General features: G+C 46.3%; 1 protein-coding gene across 1 annotated transcript; it reads right to left on the bottom strand.

The window, feature by feature from the left end:
* Positions 1–2,116: 2,116 nt before the first annotated feature.
* Positions 2,117–12,965, bottom strand: LOC122025796 (pectinesterase inhibitor 8-like; the record flags this gene model as incomplete). The annotated part of the gene is made up of 2 exons (XM_042584677.1): positions 2,117–2,733; positions 12,786–12,965. Coding segments are annotated over 2 exons (657 nt in total), but the record flags the coding sequence as incomplete, so codon positions are not given.
* Between the last annotated feature and the right edge of the window lie 2 nt (positions 12,966–12,967).

The raw sequence follows: 12,967 nt of genomic DNA, 5'->3' as shown, positions 1-12,967 counted from the left end.
ATAAAAAATAAGAAAAAACAACACCTCATCCCATTTTTCATCTTGAAAATATTCTTGTTATATTATTGTAACAATTACGTGTAGCTATTGCAATATATTAAAATAAATCAATTTAACTTAATTAAAAATAATATATAGAGAGCAAATGACTATTAGGGTTAAATATTTAATTGAAATTAAACCCACTAAATTGAACTATTCAAAATTAAATTAATAATATTTTTTTAACCAATTGTATCGATCAAATTTTGTTATTAAAATCAAACCATCAGTTAATTTGATCAATAATTGAATTAATTATTTTTATTTTTTTATTTTAAAAATATTATTTTTTAATAAGATCTTAATCGGTTTTAATTGAATTGATCCATGTTTTTTTAAAAAAATAAAATTTTAAATAAATCAAATTGAAATTTTGAATTAATTTAGTTCTTTTTAGCAAAAAGGTTCATCCATGGCGTCTTTTCCAGTTCGTCTTTAGATTATGTGAAGAGAGATAAATAGATAATTTAGCTTATAATCGATTGTCTGGGAGAAATTTTTTTCCTAATCAATTCCTATTTCATTATAATAAATTTACTATCCTTTATTCAACAAGATATCCGTGGGATAAATTTTATTCATCCCCAATAGCTGGTACAATGGTTTTGATTATTTTGATCATGTTGAAATTAGTAATAATTTTTTTATATAATAGTATTTTATATATAATATTTTTTTATTAAATTAAATTAAAAAAGAATTTATTTTAATATCACAGTAGTTAATTGAAAAAGAGGTTTTTCCAAAATGAAAAATACAATGATTTATTTATAAATAAATGACTTGTAGAAATTAAATGAAGCTTATTTCATACAATTTATTTATTTATTTATTTTTGAATCATTTCTTTACCTATGGAAATGTCTATTACATGGTGTATACTACACAATCTTTTCTCTTGATGAAAAAAAATAAAATTAGGTAACCTCATTGACTAGTTCTAGGATACAATTTTCTCCTCTTGATGAACTGATGAATAGGAGTTTTGTCAACAAATATGACTCTTCCATCGGAGATTTGTGACACACATTGTCATACTGAATCAATAAATCACGATGCCCCTCCGAGCAATCCCCCCATGCTGAAACGCGTGATCGGGTTGTCTTGTAGTCGAAAATGATCAGTTTTAGGCAAGACTAAAGAGTGAGATATTGAAACATACATAACCCTTCTTACCGAAGCCCCGAGAATGAAACCCGATAACCTGCGGAAAATGGTAAGAAGAAGAAAAGGCAATGTACAATAACAAACGGAAAAATACAAATGCTAGGTACTAATCAAGTACCATATTTGCTAGGTACTACATCTAAATGGGTGTAAATTTAGCTACAAAAGATGCTGCCATTTGATTACGAGATATATCTTAATATTCTATTTAACAAGTCATTTATAAAGAAAATAGTGCCTAATTAGTATCTAAAACTAAACATCAAAAAGTCTTACCAACCCGAATATAGCACCAGATGCACCAACTAAAGACGATCGACTGAACATGATAACTCATGATTGAACCTAGTTTCCTTGCCAAGAGGGATTAGAGATTAAATACCAAACCAAGCACATTGACACACTGGACTTTAAAGAGTTTACAATGAAAAGAGTGTAAATGGAGTCTTATTGTTATTGCTGAAGAGAAGTACACAAATCGTCTAGATCCACTAAGTTGCTCCACGGTAGGACTGATTGAGTTCCAAGAGCTGATGTTGCCAACCTCCATGGTTGTCCTTTGCGAATCAAGCTATTCACCTATATGAACAACATATTGAATTCTATTGATGTGTTCCTCGACAATTTAAGATCCAGTCGATGTTCCAACCTTAGCTCCCCAAAAATATAAACCCTAAATATGAAGGTTTGAAATGCTACGGTTTGAACCCAGCGCGACACTGGCAAGTTAAGGAGGAAGGAGGAGAGAGCTAGCAAGTCCGTACGGACCTGGACTTGTGATGAGGTCGGATTGCAAGATTAAAACATAGTCCCATATTATAAATACATGAGAAAGATCATCAATTTATAAGAAAAAGATATCTAGATTTAAAATGGATAATATCATATTTTTCATTTAAACCCCTCTTCGTTTGGTAAAATGCAAATATTTATCTTTTTATTTCCATTTCAGTACCAAATATTTCTGATTTTTGAAATTAAAGCAGAAGTTGAACAGTCAGCGTTTTTATTCGTCACGGTGCTCAACGTCCGGCCGACGACCGATCGCTACTTGAGCAAGTTGGTGATGGCGTAACACAAGATCGACAAGTTGACGCCCTCGCTGTCGAGCTGAGCGACGACCGCCGGCGCCGCCTTTCCGGCTTTGGAGAAGCTGCTCCCGCACTGCGACCCCATGCCGATGGCCTGCGTCAGCAGCCCCTTCGCCAAGCCGTAGTCCCTCGCCCGGATGCCGTCGTCGGCCTTGGCCAACGCCGTCCCCATGTCGTCGTAGTTGGTCGAGCAAGCCTCGAGGAGCGCCTTCACGGCCGCGTCCCGCTCGGACGGCACCCGCTCGTCCATCTTGCTCTTCCCGACCTCCGTGGTGTTCAGCCCGAGCTCGGCGGCGATCTGCGCCAGCCGCCACGTGTCTGCCTCCGTCGACCAAGGGCTCTTGTACAGGCGGTTGACGCAGAAGTCGTAGTTCACCCGCCGGTCGCTCTTCGACGCGTCGCTGCAGGTCTGCTCGACGTAGGCGGAGGACGACTGGCCGTGGAGAAGAAGAAGCAGCAGAACCATGGGGAGGGAGGCGAAGGAGAAAGAAGAAGCCATTTTAGAATTTTCAATTATCGATTGACATTGTCGCTATTATATATAGCAATGGAGGAAATGAACAGATATTAAATTGTTTTACAGAAATAAAATTGGTATTTATTAAAATGAATAATAATTGTTTCAATTTAATTAAAATTTCTTCCAAGAAATTTTCTATATTAAAATATTTTTATTACTGATTTAATTAAATTAGCTTATAGAAGAATAATGATTAAGAAGCCATTTTTAGAATTCTTTATATTTATTTCCTTCAATAAATGTACAGATATATTTACTATATTATGATACGGTAACTAAAAATTAATATTACCTTGAATTATCGATCAACATTCTTGCTATTTAAGCGAAGAAATGAACGGACAAAATAATAAATAATATATTTTTAAAAATTGGTATCTTTAATCATATATTTTATTATTTAAAAAATTAATCCTATAGGTTAAATTGTTTCAATTTAATTAAAATTTTCTCTAAAAAATATTTTTTTATTAATTTAATTAACATACTTTTATAGTAATTACATTTTATTATAGCAAATATAAATAATAATTACTACCGTTATAATAATAGTTATAATTAGATTTAAATAATTTTAATTACATTAGAGCTAGTTAAATGATTTTTTTTATATATTATAGCAATTATACTGATCCGGCGGTAAGAATGGGGGACCCACTTCCTGAAGGGTCCTAGCTTGAGGACAGATGGAGGGCTGACTAAGCGGTTAATGGCCGCGCCGAGCAGTTGAGTAGGTCCGAGCGGAGCCAAAGATAACCCAGCCATAGGCTTGGGTTTCCGACGCCAAGGCGGGAAGACTGAATGGCCGAGCGGGTGTCCGCCCGGCTGGGACCGAAGGGCCGAGCGGGTGGTCCGCTCGGCCAGGATAAGGGCGAGGATACAAAGATTAGTCGAGCGGCCTATTCGTTCGGCTCAGGATATGGGATGTCAGCAAAGGCATGTCTGATGATTACGCCGTACACAAGAGTGCACGATGGAGGATCTCGCCGTCACATCATGGAGAGGTTGATACAGTAGCGGTATGACCTTATGGATGCCCTTCTGACAAACTCATACCTGAGCATGGTCGAAAGCAGGTGATTGCTTTGATTGGTGCGCCCAGGCTCCTTCGAGAGGTCTATATAAGGCCCCCATTTCTTCATCGGAGGGACGCGAGTCTTAATCTCTGAAGCCACCTCTTTGTTATTCCTCGCCTGACTTGAGCGTCGGAGGGCCGTCGCCGGGACACCCCTCCCGGCTCGGTTTGTTGCAGGTTCGCCGGAGCACTCGAGGGCCTAGCAGGGAGCGCCACGTCCCCAGCGTCCGTTGACTTCTGATTCGGACAGGATCAATTTGGCGCCGTCTGTGGGAACGCTCCTGCTTCCGATCGGAAACAATGGACGAAGCTGGACGACCTCACCGTGACACTCTCCCAGGAGAAACTCGACGCTCTAATTGAGGCAAGAGCAGCTAAGCTCGTGGAGCAACAGAAACAGAAGGCTCAAGCTGAGCGGATATCCGAGCAGCCCAGGAGGAACGACCGGAGAAGCATTAAAAATGGGGGTCCGACCGGAATTCAAGTGGGAGCAACGCCCGCCCCGATATCAGTCCGACGAGGAAGCCTTGATGAGTTTCGACAAGTATATATATTCTTCTCACTCCACGGGTATTCGGGAGTCAAGAAATTGGGTCAGATCCCCTGCTGGTCGGCAGGTCAGTTCTTCAATTATTTCTATTGCTCATAAATTTGTAGTTTCTTGAGTAAAAACTCCCGCGCCGCTCGGCCGGGAGTGTATTAGCCGAGCCAAAGGCTCGATGGGATGACCCCGTGCCGCTCGGTCGGAGGTAAATTATCGGAGCCAAGCGCTCGACGACGAAGGCCCCGAGCTGCTCAGCCGGAGGTATAGTATCCGAAGGCCCCGTGTCGCTCGGCCGGAGGTAAATTATCGGAGCCAAGCGCTCGACGACGAAGGCCCCGAGCTGCTCAGCCGGAGGTATAGTATCCGAAGGCCCCGTGCCGCTCGGCCGGAGGTAAATTATCCGAGCCAAGCGCTCGACGACGAAGGCCCCGAGCTGCTCAGCCGGAGGTATAGTATCCGAAGGCCCCGCGCCGCTCGGCCGGAGGTAAATTATCCGAGCCAAGCGCTCGACGTCGAAGGCCCCGTGCCGCTCGGCCGGAGGTAAATTATCGGAGCCAAGCGCTCGACGACGAAGGCCCCGAGCTGCTCAGCCGGAGGTATAGTATCCGAAGGCCCCGAGCTGCTTAGCCGGAGGTATAGTATCCGAAGGCCCCGCGCCGCTCGGCCGGAGGTAAATTATCCGAGCCAAGCGCTCGACGCCGAAGGCCCCGTGCCGCTCGGCCGGAGGTAAATTATCGGAGCCAAGCGCTCGACGACGAAGGCCCCGAGCTGCTCCGCCGGAGGTATAGTATCCGAAGGCCCCGCGCCGCTCGGCCGGAGGTAAATTATCCGAGCCAAGCGCTCGACGATGAAGACCCCGAGCTGCTCAGCCGGAGGTATAGTATCCGAAGGCCCCGTGCCGCTCGGCCGGAGGTAAATTATCCGAGCCAAGCGCTCGACGACGAAGGCCCCGAGCTGCTCAGACGGAGGTATAGTATCCGAAGGCCCCGTGCCGCTCGGCCGGAGGTAAATTATCCGAGCCAAGCGCTCGACGACGAAGGCCCCGAGCTGCTCAGCCGGAGGTATAGTATCCGAAGGCCTCGAGCTGCTTAGCCGGAGGTATAGTATCCGAAGGCCCCGCGCCGCTCGGCCGGAGGTAAATTATCCGAGCCAAGCGCTCGACGCCGAAGGCCCCATGCCGCTCGGCCGGAGGTAAATTATCGGAGCCAAGCGCTCGACGACGAAGGCCCCGAGCTGCTCCGCCGGAGGTAAATTATCCGAGCCAAGCGCTCGACGATGAAGACCCCGAGCTGCTCAGCCGGAGGTATATTGTACGAGCCAAAGGCTCAATTCCGAAGACCCTGTGCCGTTCGGCCAGGTAAACGTTGTCCAAATTAGGCTTAAAAGCCCGACGAGCTCCGTCGTTAAAGATCGAGAGCCGCGCCGATCGGCTATAAATATCCGCGCCGACGAGCTCCGTCGTTAAAGATCGAGAGCCGCGCCGATCGGCTATAAATATCCGCGCCGACGAGCTCCGTCGTTAAAGATCGAGAGCCGCGCCGATCGGCTATAAATATCCGCGCCGACGAGCTCCGTCGTTAAAGATCGAGAGCGCCGATCGGCTATAAATATCCGCGCGACGAGCTCGGTCGTTAAAGATCGAGAGCCGCGATCGGCTATAAATATCCGCCCCGACGAGCTCCGTTTAAAGATCGAGACCGATCGGCTATAAATGTCCGCGCCGACGAGCTCCGTCGTTAAAGATCGAGAGCCACGCCGATCGGCTATAAATATCCGCGCCGACGAGCTCCGTCGTTAAAGATCGAGAGCCGCGCCGATCGGCTATAAATATCCGCGCCGACGAGCTCCGTCGTTAAAGATCGAGAGCCGCGCCGATCGGCTATAAATATTCGCGCCGACGAGCTCCGTCGTTAAAGATCGAGAGCCGCGCCGATCGGCTATAAATGTCCGCGCCGACGAGCTCCGTCGTTAAAGATCGAGAGCCGTGCCGATCGGCTATAAATATCCGCGCCGACGAGCTCCGTCGTTAAAGATCGAGAGCCGTGCCGATCGGCTATAAATATCCGCGCCGACGAGCTCCGTCGTTAAAGATCGAGAGCCGCGCCGATCGGCTATAAATATTCGAGCTGGGAGCTCGAGAGCGAAGGCCCCCGACTGTGAACTTACTGGACGGAACTAAGGACGCCAAATAACGAGCGTTCGCAAGTACTAAATTGATTAAATCCGATCGGCCATCGGTTTGCCAATACTTCGCATTCACTTAATACAAATAGTGCAGCCAATCGCTAAACGATTTCGAGGAAAACAAGCCAATTGATTAACCTGATCGGTCGTCCAGTGGGAAACACGTGGAGCTTAACTGATTCTACGAATAAGCACCAAACAGACTAAAAAAGGGCAATGAAGGGCAAACAAAAATACAGGCAAAGGAACACAATTTGGCCGATCGGCACATGCAAAAATTTACATCAGCAGAGCGGATGAAATACAAGAAGTACTTGGAAGAACTCGCCTCACTCCGGGTCCTCAAAATTAAAAAAGGCGTCCGGGATATCATCTATCATGGCCGCTAGGTCGGAGGCAGGAATGTGCATTCCCGCAGGAAGGTGGCCACCCTTCTTCAAGTACGCCATGGTGACCTTGACCGCCTCGGCGAAAGTTGAGGAGACGTTGCCACCGAATTTTGTGCCGAACCGCTCCGAGCGGAGGTATTCTTGGCGCGCTGCTGCTAGGCGACTCGGCTCTCCCTCCTTATATTTTCTGAGCGCCGCCCGGGAGGCAATAAGTGAATCTTGGAGAACTTTCTGGTCGACCTCCGCTTTAGTACGTTCAGCCGAGCGCCCCTCCCGTTCAGCAGTTAGTTGAGCATCCAGTTTCTTAGATTGCTGATCTAGGGATCGGACTTCAACTTTCATCTTGTCCAGATCAGCAATCGCCCGCCTCTTCCGGCTACTGGCGTGCTTCACGTCTCCGTCGCGCTTCTTCACCAAGTCTTCGAGTCGAGCCACCTCTGTAGCCAGGTCGGCGGCCTTCTTCTGTTCGGCCTCGAGGGCTTGTTTCTCCCGCTCGGCTGATGGACCCCCCGAGACTTGAAGTTTTTCCATGAGATCCTCCAGCTCGGCTAGCCGATGGCTAGTGGTGATTTGCTCGGCCCAATGCTGTAAGGAAAATAATAAAATCAGGAACCGAACAGTAGCAGGGCATAAGAAGAAAAATGAACCTACCTGAGTGGCCTGCTGCATGTTGTTATCGCCTAGCTGCTTAGGCGTCATGAGGGCCACCCGAATCTGGGCGTCCTCGAAAAGCTTGGCGAGCGGACCCGTCAAGGTTATTTCATGAACGGGGCTTGATGGCCGATCAGCGGACAATAAATATTCCTCCGAGGGGAATCGAAGGGTAGTCTTGATGGTAGGGTGGCCGGCCGGCACTTCCTCAGACGCAGTCGCCTGGCCCGAGGACTCCCCTATGGTTGAAGTTTCGCCCAACCGTCGTAAGCGACGACGAGTCCGTGGAGGAGAGCCAGAGGGCTGTGCGGTGGGCGAGGCCACTGGGGTCCCGACCTGCGATGGCGTGCGATCTGGCGAAGTGACCCCGATCGACGCTTGTGGATCGCCCTCTTGGGTCGGCGGAAGGCTGGAGCCTCTCCGACGTTTTCGCCGAACTTCCAGTGGTGAATCCCCGGCCCGGGGGACTCCCAGCTCGGCTGGAGCGGAGGAAACAGGATCCGCCTCAACCTCCGTTGAAGCGGACGGGGCAACCTCTGTTTCAGGGGCGGACTGCGCCCCCCCTCTCCTGCATTTGCCGGGCGGCTGGGGATGAGACCCCGCTCGACGAGTTCTTTTTTGGTAGCCGCCTCGATTTCCACGGCCTTCAGTTTCAGATAATCGGTAGCCTTGGAGCGCCACATGACTTCAACTGCAGTGGAAAAAATTAAAATCAGTTAGATAAAAAAGGCGAAGGGAGTAAAGAGTCCTTACTCATGCGGTAGGGGAGATTGGCCCGAACGGGAGATAGTCCAAAAATGTACAACACCCCCTTGAGAAGCAACTGGTCGATTTTGTACCGCTGACCGGACAACCAGTTTGCCGCATGAAGGTAGGCTGGATTGCTTCTGAATTTGTCGAGCTCCGGCTGGGTCGGCACAGCGGTCTGCCGTTTGGTTCTGAATGCTGGCCGCTCGGGAAGTCGTATATAGAAGAAGAACTCCTTCCAGTGCTTGTTGGAGGTCGGCATATTCTCAAAAAATTTGAAGCCTATTCTACTTTGGAAAATAAAAGTACCCAACTCGGATTGTTTGGGGTAGAAGAAGTAGTGGAATATTTGGGGGTCGAGTGGGATACTGTGCAGCCTAAAGAGGACGATCACCCCGCTCAGCAGCCTGAAGGAATTCGGCACAAGTTAGCCGAGCGGGATGCGAAAATAATTACAAACCTCCAAAATAAAGGGATGGGTAGGAAATCTAATGCCGCCCTGGAATTGGTCTAGAAAAAAACAAACGGTGCCGATCGGAGGGTCATGGGGCCGGTTGGTCGGGTCGGCTATAACTATTTCATGGTCATCAGGAATCCCGTACGTCCGAACAAGGCGCCGAGCACCCTCTTCATCAAATCGACTCTCCATGGTCAGATACCAAGGGCCATGAACATCAACAGTGGGTACGGAAGTGCTTGCCATGACTAAAGTACCAAGAAAAAGAAAGAAGGAAGCCGAAAGAAACTCGGAAACGGAGGACAGATAAAAGTTCGCAAGCAAGGGAACGAAAGAAGTCCCACGCGAAAGGGAAAGGCCGAACGAAAGGAAGGGAGAAGCTTACTGAGGGAAGATGAGCGGAGAAGATCACCAGAAAGCCGAAAACCACCAAGAGGCAAGAACTAGGACAGCCGGAATGAGGCAGCTGCGGGAACCTTCGACGGAAGAAGCGGAATGAAACAGAGACTGCAGCGTAAAGGCGAAGACGAAGGCTTTATGCGAACGAGGCTGGTCGGCCTCGTCCGTCGGATGCAGGTCACGAGAGGCGAGGTCATCATCTAACCGTCCATTTCAAAGTAATCGGCGTCCCATCGTACGGATCATCACCGCCACGCAAGAAGAGCCACGTGGCGCTCTGTCACCAGGCGCAATTAATGCGCCCATACCGCGCATGCTTCGGCTTAATGAAGAGGATTTGTGTGATTTTCGAGAAGATTTAGACAAGCAAACATCCACGTTGAGCGACAAGACAACCAAAACGAAGAGCCGAGCGGCTGAATTTGGCATAACGGCCGAACGACTCAAGGGATATTATAAGCGACGGTAAGGCGACGACCGCCCGCTCGGTCCAGTCAGTCGGACTCACCGCCTCCTTCGACTAGACTTGAAGGAAGGCAAGTGATCCGCGGTAGAATGGGGACCCACTTCACGAAGGGTCGCTTGAGGAGATGGAGGGACTAAGCGGTTAATGGCGCAAAGCGATTGAGTAGGTCGGCGAGCCAAGATAACCCACCATAGGCTTGGGTTTCACGCCAATGGGAAGGCGAATGGCGGCGGGTGTCCGCCTTTGGGACCGAAGCGGGTGGTCCTTCGGCCAGGATAAGGGCGAGGATACAAAGATTAGCCGAGCGGCCTATTCGTTCGGCTCAGGATATGGGATGTCAGCAAAGGCATGTCTGATGATTACGCCGTACACAAGAGTGCACGATGGAGGATCTCGCCGTCACATCATGGAGAGGTTGATACAGTAGCGGTATGGCCTTATGGATGCCCTTCTGACAAACCCATACCTGAGCATGGTCGAAAGCAGGTGATTGCTTTGATTGGCGCGCCCAGGCTCCTTCGAGAGGTCTATATAAGGCCCCCATTTCTTCATCGGAGGGACGCGGGTCTTAATCTCTGAAGCCACCTCTTTGTTATTCCTCGCCTGACTTGAGCGTCGGAGGGCCGTCGCCGGGACACCCCTCCCGGCTCGGTTTGTTGCAGGTTCGCCGGAGCACTCGAGGGCCCAGCAGGGAGCGCCACGTCCCCAGCGTCCGTTGACTTCTGATTCGGACAGGATCATATACCATTAATAATATTTTCGAATAAAATAAAAAATATATTAAATTGGTAGTGACGATAGTAATGGTTTCAATTTAATTAAAATTTTCAACAATAATTTTGTTTATATTAAAATATTTTTATTACTATGTTAATTAAATTAACTTAAAATACTATTATAGGTTTATAGCGAATTAAAGACTAGGTTGATCTTTAAAAACCAACACTAGCTAATACTTAGTGTTGATTTTTAATTACTATCATCACTTCTCTAATGGTGTTGATATAATTAAGTTATGGTGTTAATTTTTAAAAATTAATACGATAATAATTGTTGCATTTAATAAAGGAGAGTCGAAAAAATTTTATTTTAATTTAATAGATTAAAAAAAATTTAGTCACGTCATATCTTATCCATGGCAATGTGTCGTATGAATGCTAATTGTTGGACCTCAGCTGTAACCACAAGGCTACGACCTTATTGATAATAATTATATTCTATTATAGCAAGTATTAAAGACAAAATAATAAATCGATTTATTACTTGTTTAATTAAAATTAATTAAATTAACTTAAAATATTATTATAGTTAGGGTTGACTCGGTACAATATACTAAACCGAAATCGTATATTGTATACCCTATCAAACAAAAATTTGACATAAGAAAATTCATAACTATAATGTATTGAAATTTTGGTATGATATAATTTTCTTACCATTTATTTTAAAACTTCGGTATCGGTATTGATCTTATTTGAAAGTAGGGGAGATGACACGCAGGCTAGGGGTGGCATCGAGGTGATTTGTATATTGACTAAGAGAAGATGACGCTAAGCGGTGTTAGAGCTAAGAGTTATGGACCTACACACACCACAGAGAGAGCACACGAAAGTGTCAGTGCAAGAACCAGGGAGAGGGTCCCTGGCACAGGCACTTCGACGTTCAAGTCAGGATCGAAGCAATGCCAAAAGTGTGGCAAGAAGAAGATGAACAATAGAACAGTAGTAGATGCGTGTATGTGGATGCGTATGTATTCATACGCGTACCTTGTCAACAGAGAGGACCCTTTTTTATATCGTCTCTCATAACCTCGGCATTAATGAAGTGTTAGAGAATGTTGAGTGCTAGAATATGTTAGGTGGTGGAGTATGTACGATGACCTTCCTATATGCAGAGGAATGCTTCATTGCATGTATATGTTAGAGTAATGACTATTCCTTGATAGATTGTTACGATTCTCTCACAATGTTGTTTCCTAGAGAGAGTTCAACTCGCTCTGGACCGGCCAACTGTAGATTAGGAGGCATGCTCATGTGGGGGAACTGGGCTCCAGATGTTCGACCGATGCTGGGGTCGGACGAATGTAAGCTAAAGGTCATGCCCATTAGTGGGAAGCTAAGTCCTTGAGGTTCGACCGGCTCTAGGGCCTAACGGATGTAAGTTGAGAGTCTTGCATTCGGAGAAATAGCGAGTTGAGCCCCTAAAGTGCGACTAACCTTTGAGCCGACCGAATATATATTGGTTGGAATTCGCTCGTACAATATGTCCGGTCAGACTTTATATCGGGGGGTTCATCTTGCACTTGGCTACTATACTTGAGTATATGTTGGTCCCGGTGCGGCCAGCAAGAGGAGGATGAATTGCGTACAAAATAAAATTCATATCCTTTCTCGATCTTTGACCTGATTAGATTAGCATGATTAAATTAAATAATAATAAAATTGAGCAATTAAAAAATGGAAAGTAAGAGGACAGTCTATTTACTTGATTACAAGTTAAGTGATTGTTAATCTAAGACGAAGAAAGCTTTACTAGAAAGTACTCTTTTGCTGAAGAGGGAGTAACTTGTTCTACCAACTGCTATCGATCCCAACTAAGACAGGGAGAAGAAATATACACCAGAACAAACTTGCTATAGAAAATTAAAAGGACACTTGCTTGCGCATGTATGTTTATGTCATTTAACCCTTGGGATCAAACCCTAAATCCTAAAACCAGAAAGAAGATCACGAAACTCTGAAAAGACAAGGAATCGTTTATCGAGATAAGATACCTGAATGTATCAATATAAATTGTTGTACGCTCTAAAAAGGCGATTTGATCCATGACCTAAATGATATGCCTCTCTTCTGGATTTGGAAATCGGCGATTTTAAGCAAGAGGGGCAGGGGAAGGAAAAAGGTGATATCTGAATGGGGTAGTCAGAAGACATCGATTGAATTTGAAACAAGGAAAAGAAAACATGAGTTTTTGGTATCAGATGCTTGGCGGCGAGAGAGGGGGCAAAATATCTCAAATACTATTACTTAACTACAGAAGAAGAAATAGTTTACCTGAAGGAGATGAGAGGAAAGGGGATGGAGGTGCAGCTTCTGGACGGAGGAGTGTTTAGCGGAGAAGAGACGGAGGGAGGAGGAAGTGGCGAATGCCAGTCGCGAGACGCAGGCAATCGGCGACGGCCGGCGTATGGGCGAAGGGAAGGACGGCGGCGGATTCAACTGAGTGCTATTAGTTT

Source organism: Zingiber officinale, chromosome 9B (genome assembly GCF_018446385.1).
Source record: "Zingiber officinale cultivar Zhangliang chromosome 9B, Zo_v1.1, whole genome shotgun sequence".
Taxonomy (NCBI): domain Eukaryota; kingdom Viridiplantae; phylum Streptophyta; class Magnoliopsida; order Zingiberales; family Zingiberaceae; genus Zingiber; species Zingiber officinale.
This window is presented reverse-complemented; position numbering and strand designations above follow the sequence as displayed.